General features: G+C 41.6%; 1 protein-coding gene across 2 annotated transcripts in view; it reads left to right on the forward strand.

The window, feature by feature from the left end:
- The window catches only part of Otd2 (homeotic protein ocelliless), a 33538-nt gene extending 24069 nt beyond the window's left edge, over positions 1-9469 (forward strand). Inside the window, exons 2-7 of one of the 2 annotated variants that reach the window (XM_076779628.1) lie at positions 107-453; positions 3637-3788; positions 6471-6655; positions 6832-6952; positions 7027-7233; positions 7412-9469. In XM_076779628.1, coding sequence (XP_076635743.1) covers positions 198-453; positions 3637-3788; positions 6471-6655; positions 6832-6952; positions 7027-7233; positions 7412-7513 — 1023 coding nt within the window. In that variant the 5' untranslated portion in view covers positions 107-197 and the 3' untranslated portion in view covers positions 7514-9469. The remainder of the gene's footprint in view (positions 1-106; positions 454-3636; positions 3789-6470; positions 6656-6831; positions 6953-7026; positions 7234-7411) is intronic. The other variant, XM_076779629.1, reaches the window with a different exon arrangement.
- Positions 9470-11003: the final 1534 nt, after the last annotated feature.

Consider the following 11003-nt stretch of genomic DNA (forward strand, 5'->3'; position numbering starts at 1 on the left):
TTAGAATAACTACCCTCTTACACAAGTATCGTGATGAAATGTTGAGATGACGAGGGGTCGATTTAGAGTTTTTTTGAGGGTTTTCGATTATTTATTTCTGTTTCAGAATCAGCGAGTAATTCCGAGGAGCAGAGGAGGTGGGTGTAGAGAGGCCGCGGGGCGGGGGGGTGGTCGTGGTGGGGGCCGAGGGGGTGGTGATGTGGCCGAACAGCCTCGGCGGTACTTCCGGTTGCAGCGGGGGCGCCGGCGCCGCCGATCTCGGGGGCCTCGCCGCCTCCACCACCTCGGCCTCCGAGCTTTTCGGGCCCGCCGCGTTTGGCGCTTCCGCGGCTGGGCCCTACGGGGCCCTCAAGACCAACCCCTACGTCAGCGCCCTGGGCATGCCGCCGATCGAGGCCCTCCACTCCACCATCGGCTACCCCGGTTGTACTCCCGCCGGTGAGTCCTACTACTGTGAGTGCACCCTTGACTTTATACTACTTCTACGTATCGATTTCTATATCGCTATCGATCCTCCACACCCCCGTAGTACACGTGGACTTCGAGGGGTGAGACTCGCGCAAAATGGTAAAACGAGAACCGATGTTTGACAATTTTTTTTACAGCGTCAGGGTTCGCTGAAACTTTCCACGAATATTCTTTAACGTTTCGAGATGCAAATATATTTTTTAGCGATTTTTGACGTGAAATAATAAATGGTATGTGCAGGCTAGCATTATTTTTATTGCATAATTGAATTAGAAATTTATTAGAAATGTTGAATATTTGTGGAAAGTGTCGGAAAGTTTCATCGAACCCTTATAATCGTAAAAGAATCGTCAAATAGCGTTTTTCGTTTTACTATTTTATGTGAGTCTCCCCTCTTAATAGACATATCAGTTATCCGGGGTACTCTAGTATATTTGTGACATGGTTTTGACTTATATTTAAAGAATACACTATTTTTTTCGTAATCATAGCCTCCATACAGATTTTAATAGACATATCAGTTATCCGTGAGGGGTCACTTATCACTTAAAAGGGTATTCTAGTCTAGAGGTCAATTTTAAAGTGCATTTGGGGATTTTTTTTTGAAGAACCATGAAATATTATCGTATCTGGATTTGTGACATGGTTTTGACTTATGTTTAAGGAGAACACACTATTTTTTTCGTAGCCATAGCCTCCATACAGATTTTAATAGACATTTTGGGTACCATTTGGGGACTTTTTTCGAAAAACCATAAGATGTTATCGTATCTAGATCTGTGACATGGTTTTGACTTATATTTAAAGAATACACACTATTTTTTTCGTAGCCATAGCCTCTATGCAGATTTTAATAAACATATCAGTTATCCGTGAGGGGTCACTTATCACTTAAAAGGGTATTCTAGTCTAGAGGTCAATTTTAAGGTGCATTTGGGGATTTTTTTTTGAAGAACCATGAAATATTATCGTATCCAGATTTATGACATGATTTTGACTTATGTTTAAGGAGTACACAGTATTTTTTTCATGAAAATATATTCAAAATTATCAACGAAGCAGCTGTTTTAGTAGACACACAGTGTGACGAACTTTTTAGTATGCAGTGCCACCAATTTTAACTTTCTTTCGTCCAAAAAATTAAAAAATGTCACTAACACACACATAAACAAACCTCTAAAATTTTACTGCGAAAGGTATTACAGTTTATTTGAAAAAAATTCCTCAAGAAAATTGTACAAAAATTTCACACTGGAGCACCCCCTTAATCGTTCATTTTGACAAAAGTGTGAGAACTCTTCTACTAATAATTCTCTATTTAACAAATTGATTCCCCTTTACATAGAAAAAAAGAAAATTCAAAGATTAATTGCTTCGAAAATTCGACACATCGCCGGGGGGGAGAGGGGGTTGGTTAAAATTGCGTGCTTTAAATCCCGAATTCGGTAAGCTGCTTTCAGAAAAATCCGTCTGTGCGAATTTATGTAAATTACAAATTTGATCATTTTTATTGGGACCAACATTTCAAATATCTGTATTTACTATTACTGTTTTGGTCTTCGCGGTGCGCTTGAAAATTTTAATACATTATTTACACAGACTTTTCGAACATTCTAATTACTTTCATCCCTTTTGGAACAAACATTTCCAATATTTGGGTGCAAATTAACGCCCAGTAAAATCAGTTTTCCAACTCGCCAGGTGAACTAGCGCCATAGTCGTTGCATATTTCAATAAATTATTTACACAGACTCTTTCAAATTTCTAAATACTTTCATCCCCTTGGAACAGATATTTTGCAATGTTTGGGTGCAAATTAACACCTAATAAAATCAGTTTTCTAACTCGCCAGGTGAACTAGTGTCACAGTCGTTGCATATTTCAATAAATTATTTACACAGACTCTTTCTAATTTCTAAATACTTTCATCCCCTTGGAACAGATATTTTGCAATGTTTGGGTGCAAATTAACACCTAATAAAATCAGTTTTCCAGCTCGCCAGGTGAACTAGTGTCACAGTCGTTGCATATTTCAATAAATTATTTACACAGACTCTTTCTAATTTCTAAATACTTTCATCCCCTTGGAACAGATATTTTGTAATGTTTGGGTGCAAATTAACACCTAATAAAATCAGTTTTCTAACTCGCCAGGTGAACTAGTGTCACAGTCGTTGCATATTTCAATAAATTATTTACACAGACTCTTTCTAATTTCTAAATACTTTCATCCCTTTAGAACAGATATTTTGCAATATTTGGGTGCAAATTAACACCTAGTAAAATCAGTTTTCCAGTTCACCAGGTGAACTAGTGCCATACTCGTCGCATATTTGCTTGCAAATTTCGATAAATTATTTACACAGTGTCTCTTTCAAATTTCTAATTCTTTTCATCCCTTTAGAACAAATATTTCCAATATTTTGGGTGGAAATTAACACCTAATAAAATCAGTTTTCCAGTTCACCAGGTCAACTAGTGCCATACTCGTCGCATATTTGCTTGCAAATTTCGATAAATTATTTACACAGTGTCTCTTTCAAATTTCTAATTCCTTTCATCCCTTTAGAACGAACATTTCCAATATTTTGGATGGAAATTAACACCTAATAAAATCAGTTTTCCAGCTCGCCAGGTGAACTAGTGCCATACTCGTTGCATATTTGCTTGCAAATTTCGATAAATTATTTACACAGTGTCTCTTTCAAATTTCTAATTACTTTCATCCCTTTAGAACGAACATTTCCAATATTTTGGGTGGAAATTAACACCTAATAAAATCAGTTTTCCAGCTCACCAGGTGAACTAGTGCCATACTCGTCGTATATTTGCTTGCAAATTTCGATAAATTATTTACACAGTGTCTCTTTCAAATTTCTAATTCCTTTCATCCCTTTAGAACAAACATTTCCAATATTTTGGGTGGAAATTAACACCTAATAAAATCAGTTTTCCAGCTCGCCAGGTGAACTAGTGCCATACTCGTCGCATATTTGCTTGCAAATTTCGATAAATTATTTACACAGTGTCTCTTTCAAATTTCTAATTACTTTCATCCCTTTAGAACGAACATTTCCAATATTTTGGGTGGAAATTAACACCTAGTAAAATCAGTTTTCCAGCTCGCCAGGTGAACTAGTGTCATAGTCGTTGCGTATTCTGTCGAAGGTAACCCCAGGAAGCAACGGAGGGAGCGAACGACGTTCACCAGGGCGCAGTTGGACGTTCTGGAGGGGCTGTTCTTGAAGACGAAGTACCCGGACATTTTCATGCGCGAGGAAGTGGCGATGAAGATCAGCCTTCCGGAATCGAGAGTGCAGGTATGTCTCGACGTTGCCTTCGAAAGAGGCAAGGACGCCGGGTCTCTCGCGTGTCGATGGGGGTGCAATGGTCGGTGTCTCGTTACCTAGGGGTGGCACTGTCGGCATGCAGTCACAGCCAGTAGACAGCATCGATTTACCGAACGCTCGTGTTTCCTGGATAGCGGGTGTTAACCGAGTTAGTAGTTCACCCCGTGTCGGTATTGTTTCCTCGTTGAAAAGCATTCCTGCGCTTCGAGTCATTCGAAAAGAAAACTTCCATCCCCTATCCGTGACAAAAGGATCGCGTTCGTCGTCCAGAATCGACTTTCGAGGCCGAGAACGTGTCCGTGCATATTCCACCCTCATCAGGGGCCCGAGGGACGCGTAGCATCCGCAATTCCGGGCCCCTGCACCTGGCCCCCGGCCCTGCGAATCGATTCAATGGGTCCAACCGTGCCCATAGTCTTCCGCACGTTCGTCGACGACTGCAAAACCTGGGGTGGTCAGCCTCGAGTCGAGAGAAAACAGCGGGGGTGGTTCCTGTGCTCGCCGCTAGAGGGCCACGCGGTCTCGTGTCTCTCGCAAGCGTTTCACTTAACCTTCGTTCCTATATATGGGGTGATCCATACGAGTCTATCAGGTCGTAACTCCGTTGTTAATGTGTTTATGGGACGTTAGAATTTGAAAATTTATTTTTTTATTACATAGATACATTCCCCTGCCAATTCCACGTAAAAAATTATTAAGGTATCGTAGCAAAAAAGTAATCAGTTCCCGAGATATTTGCAAAAAACTGTCTTGAAGTATTCTATGGTTCCTGTGCTCGCCGCTAGAGGGCCACGCTCTCGTGTCTCTCGCAAGCGTTTCACCTATCCTTCGTTCCTATATATGGAGTGATCCATACGAGTGTATCAGGTCGTAACTCCGTTATTAATGTGTTTATAGGACGTTAGAATTTGAAAATTCATTTTTTATATTACATAGATACATTCCCCTGCCAATTCCACGTAAAAAATTATTAAGGTATCCTAGCAAAAAAGTAATCAGTTCTCGAGATATTTGCAAAAAACTGTCTTGAAGTATTCTATGGTTCCCGTACTCGCCGCCAGAGGGCCACGCGCTCTCGTGTCTCTCGCAAGCGTTTCACCTATTCTTCGTTCCTATATATGAGGTGATCCATACAAGTGTATCAGGTCGTAACTCCGTTGTTAATGTGTTTATAGGACTTCAGAATTTGAAAATTCATTTTTTCTATTACATAGATCCATTCCCCTGTCAATTCCACGTAAAAAATTATCAAGGTATCCTAGCAAAAAAGTAATTAGTTCCCGAGATATTTGCAAAAAACTGTGTTGAAGTATTCTATGGTTCCCGTACTCGCCGCCAGAGGGCCACGCGCTCTCGTGTCTCTCGCAAGCGTTTCACCTATCCTCAGTTCCTATATATGGAGTGATCCATACGAGTGTATCAGGTCGTAACTTCGTTATTAATGTGTTTATAGGACGTTAGAATTTGAAAATTTATTTTTTTTATTTCATAGATACATTCCCCTGCCAATTCCACGTAAAAACTTATTAAGGTATCGTAGCAAAAAAGTAATCAGTTCCCGAGATATTTGCAAAAAACTGTCTTGAAGTATTCTATGGTTCCCGTACTCGCCGCTAGAGGGCCACGCGGTCTCGTGTCTCTCGCAAGCGTTTCATTGAGGCCCCATTCCTATATATTCACGTTCGTCATGGGATCTTGCTAGGATCGCTCTACACAGTGAGCCCCAGCACCCAAATTAAAGTTTGCAAGAGGTTTAAAACCTGGGAGAATTCTCGTGGAGGAAAAATACTGTTCCCCCGGTGGAAGAACGCTGCTCCAACGTGTGTGTCGTTCCCCAGAAAATCCGTTAGAAACCCAAGCTCACCTCTCCCGCCTCTAACATTGATCGCGCGGGGCTTCTCTAGGTTCCTCTCGTCTCCCTCACCCTTCTCCCTCTCTTTCGCCTCTTTAGCCCCTCTGTCTTCGTTCTTCCAGTTTCGTTCGCTCCGCGTCCTTCTCTCTCGAGGTCGTTTCTCGCGTTCTGGAAATCTAGGAGGGCGAGAGAACCCGGGTGGTGGATCGAAGGGGGTAGGGAAGAAGAGTCCAGGTTCCTGCGAAAATTTTCATGTCCCCGTTGAATAATTCCAAAGCATCCCCCCGTTGGGGGCTCTGGTCTACATGCATTCGTAATTAAGGTTCCTCCTTCGAATCGGGGCTTCGTTCGGACCTCTGTCTCTCCCCCCGTGTGTGTCCGTCGTTCTCGTCGATATTCCATTTACGGGGAACCCCCGGGATCTAGACGAGAGAAACCGGTTAGTTCGATTTTCGCAATTTCGTTCCATCGAACGAGGCTCGTACACGCGTGCAGGTTTCCGCTCGCGTTACCGAAGCCGGCTTCATTGGTAATTGATAGTTGCGCGAGTGCTGGCATTCCCTTATAATTGGCTATTACGCCAGCTTTACGGAAAGCTCTGCCACACCATTCCCCAAGCTCGTTTCCCATAGGAGCCTCCGTCGCGTTTGAACCGGGGGGGAAATATAGATTGAAAGCAGCTTTCGCGAAAACAAACGGATCCTGCAATTTTTCCATCCGTAGAAAATGAAATTGCAAGATATTCGACCCTATTTTTATTTACTTTGGAAAATGCTCGATTTACGACGTGTGCTCCGTAGGTGTGGTTCAAGAATCGCAGGGCCAAATGCAGGCAGCAGCAGAAGCAGCAGCAGCAACAACAGGACAAAGCACCGAGGTCGAAGAAACCCTCGGGGAATCCCACCAACAATCCGCCCTCGGGAAAAAGTCCTTCGATTGCTACCACGCCCACGCCTGCCGCGGCGGTGCCCGCCACAACACCCCTGTAAATATCTATTACATCGTGATATCTACCTTTGTGCCCCTTCAGAAAGCTTCCCTGGAACTTTTCGAAATATCAACGATTTCATTTCGTCGCGATGGGATCGAATGCAATCGCCAAACGTGTCGATTGATACGGTGTGAGATACTATGTTGTATAGTTTTGACTCGTGTGCGTAGGAGCGGAGGTACAGGTGGTTCGGCGGCCAGTTCCCCGGCGCTCTTGAGGGACTCCCCGCAGTACAAACCACCAGGAAGCGCGACCAGTCTGCTCCTGGCGGCCAGCACGACTCCCCCGAGCGTAAGTTACCGACCGACGGTACGTTTTACCGACCGTGGTTAAGTCCCCAGTGAACGGTTACCGACTGTTCGCAGTTAGGGGGCACGGTGTACAGCAGCGGGGGCAGCAGCAGTAGTATCTGGAGTCCGGCGGTCACGGAGAGCGGTGGTGGGTTCCCCGGTGACCATCAGAGGCTAGCTTGGACGACGACCACCTCGCAGCAGCAGTGCTACCAAAATTATTCTTCTTACTACACCAACATGGACTACCTCTCGCCAGCCACCCATCAACTGAACGTCGTGGTAATTTCAGTAAATTATTATTAACCCTTTGCACTGCAATGGCGACGCTACTATACGGTTTTCTGTAATATCGTATTACAAAATTGCATTCGAGTAGCCAATTGCTTCCATTGAAATGAATGCTTGTAGTGGGGTGTCTAGGAAAGAATGCCGCCTCACAGATTTGTTTTGCTCGCAGGACGGTGGGGGTAGCGGTTTGGACAATACATGGAGCAAAACAAGGGACGAGAGCGCCTCGTCTTGGTTTTACAATAGCGCCGGTTGGGGCGACAGAAAGTGAACGATGCGATGAGGCAATCGGTACATATCATCGATAGCTGAACGGACTTGGAAAGTCGATGGCGGACGCGGCCAAAGACAGTCTTTCGCGTTAGACATATCGGTAAATTTCGCGTGACTCGCCCAGTGCCATAACCGTTTTATTGCGTTCGATAGAAGCCCTCCCATCCCCACAGTAGGCGAATATTTGTCGGTGTACTTTGTTTCGGGAGCAAGGGCGAGTCACGGATCGGTGAATAGGTTCGTAAGCGCCGGTATCTTGAAGCTACAAGTTCCGATTTTTAGATAACGTATTGTACGATAAGCGACCATCATTCCCCGATGTCTTTGTCTTTGAAAAATTCGTTGCTTTACACCGTTCTATCCAGCGTTCGCTCTGCCCCACGACCGAGACACTTTTCCAGAAAGAAATAGTGGCCTCCCGTAATGGCCGCCAGAGGGCCACGCTCTCGACTCTCTCGCTTCCGCCACCAAATGGGGATATTAAAAAACTTTGACATGCGTTCACTGTCCGGTAGCTCTAGCGGCGTATCTAATGGCACGGGTGACGTGCCCCACATACGGGCCACGGACAGTGAACGGGCGTGCGTTTCCAATAACCTTTTTACACACGAATTCAACGATTTTCTAATTATCACAGAACGCTAGCCCCCCCCCCCCTCCCAAATAAGCGAATGCTGGTTAGTATGAATTTTTCTATCCTTCGTCGAAAAGTGCAATTTGATAACGATTTCGTAATCGTCTCGAACCGTGACTAGTCATCGTCGATCACGATCGAGGGAATTTAAGAAATACAGTATCTTTCCAGGGAAGAAAGTAGTATAATTAATCGGTACACTTCGCGTCGTTTTTACCCGCGACTCTCCTTCCCGCGCGAAGTCAGTGTTTTACATATGTGATACCATTCGAGGGTGTGGCGGGATCGGTGGGGCTCCGATGTAAATAATTATAAATAAATAGACTATGCGCCGTTCGGGAGGAGATCGACGTAGTTAGACGAAAATTCCCCGGTAAACGACGAGAGAATAAATAGGATTCGCTGTCTTCGTTTTAAGGATTTCTCATTAACCCGTACATGCGAACGAGAACGCGGCATATATGTACATAAATTATGTGTGTATATATATATATACAAAGGCAACCCACCCGCGATCGTCTGTGTAAATATGTACCATTTTTGATGATTCTGAATCGCCAGGACGTTCGAAGGAAGCTGTCGCTTGGAAGCTATTTTCACTCCAGCGTTTATTTGTCGTATCGATAATCGATTGGATACCTTCGCGCCAGAGAGACGGGATCGCGGTCTGGACAATGTGGAACCCCGCGATGTACAATTTCAATTCGTCAAAAATGCCTCTCGTGTCCTCTGGAACTGTCAAATCGAGCGTTTCGCGATTTACGATCCACGTTGGGGGAGTTTTATCCATTTCTGGTGCAGATCTGATCGGTATCGATACGTCCACGATCAGATGGAACATTTGATTGTTTAAAGAGAACCCTTTGCCCTTTTCGATCGGTTTCCCTGTTGCAATCGCGCCAATTACTCCCTTTTAATGGTTCCAGGAATAGCGTGTCTCTCGTCAAGGACTGTACATTTCTGTAAATACAGAAGTAGAGACGAAGCACCGACTTTTCGATCCAACGAATCCTCGATCTTTCGTGAAAATCATTGCAACGAGGTCGCTTCACTCCCCATTTTTTTTCTTTTTTTTTTTGCGTAGCTCGTCAACACCTCCACAGACGTCGATGAAGCATAGATAATAGAAGTGACAGAGAGAAATAAACACGAATATGTAAAGCGAAAGAAGTATATAGTAAATGTAGGGATGTAAGTAACATGACTGTTTAGATTGTTATTATAAATACTATCGATTACGATGCCTACGGCTACCGAGGGTGAGAACAACGACGTACGTGTCATAAGATGTATGAAATAATATATCGAATTTGAATTGTACTGTCTTTCGTTTTAAATTATTCCAGACTACTCAAAAATCATTAAAATTCACATTCCTACTTGGCTATTCAAACATTAACCGAACATCGTCTTGGTTTGACAAATTTTATTTATTCATTGACAAAAGCAACTCATTTAACGTTTTTTTTTTATTTATAAAGGCACTTTTTTATACGTGGTATTTATATTTAAATCGTTTGTTTAGATGCACATTTATTATTAGACTGAGGATGTTTATTTAATTTGTGATTGAAAGTCCATTTGAGATATCACAAAGTCCCAAAAATTAACTGTTCGATATTTCTAAAATTATTTCTCGAGATATGTTGAAACACTCATTCACTAATTTAATAGAAAACAACATTAAGTAAAACATTTAATTTGTGATTGAAAGTCCATTCGAGATATTACAAAGTCCCAAGAATTAACTGCTCGATATTTCTTTAATCATTTCTCGAGATACGGTGAAACATCCATTTACCAATTTAGTAGAAAACAACATTAAGTAAAACATTTAATTTGTGATTGAAAGTCCATTCGAGATATTACAAAGTCCCAAAAATTAACTGCTCGATATTTATTTAATTATTTCTCGAGATATGTTGAAACATCCATTTACCAATTTAGTAAAAAACAACATTAACTAAAACATTTAATTTGTGACTGAAAGTCCATTCGAGATATCACAAAGTCCCAAGAATCAACTGTTCGATATTTCTTTAATCATTTCTCGAGATACGATGAAACATCCATTTACCAATTTAGTAGAAAACAACATTAACTAAAACATTTAATTTGTGATTGAAAGTCCATTCGAGATATCACAAAGTCCCAAGAATTAACTGCTCGATATTTCTAAAATTATTTCTCGAGATACGATGAAACATCCATTCACCAATTTAATAGAAAACAATATTAAGTAAAACATTTAATTTGTAATTGAAAGTCCATTTGAGACATTAGAAAGTCCCAAGAATGAACTGCTCGATATTTCTTTAATCATTTCTCGAGCTACGGTGAAACATTCATTCACCAATTTAGTAGAAAACAATATTAACTAAAACATTTAATTTGTGATTAAAAGTCCATTGGAGATATCACAAAGTCCCAAGAATGAACTGCTCGATATTTCTATAATTATTCCTCGAGCTACGGTGAAACATCCATTTACCAATTTAGTAGAAAACAACATTAACTAAAAAATTTAATTTGTGATTGAAAGAACTGCTCGATATTTCTATAATTATTTCTCGAGATATGTTGAAACATTCATTCACTAATTTAATAGAAAACAACATTAAGTAAAACATTTAATTTGTGATTGAAAGTCCATTTGAGATATCACAAAGTCCCACAAATTAACTGCTCGATATTTTTATAATTATTTCTCGAAATACAGTGAAACATCCATTTACCAATTTAATAGAAAACAACATTAAGTAAAAAATTTAATTTGTGATTGAAAGTCCATTCGAGATATTACAAAGTCCCAAAAATTAACTGCTCGATATTTCTTTAATTATTTCTCCAAAAC

This window comes from Colletes latitarsis, chromosome 12 (genome assembly GCF_051014445.1).
Source record: "Colletes latitarsis isolate SP2378_abdomen chromosome 12, iyColLati1, whole genome shotgun sequence".
In the NCBI taxonomy this organism is placed as follows: Eukaryota; Metazoa; Arthropoda; class Insecta; order Hymenoptera; family Colletidae; genus Colletes; species Colletes latitarsis.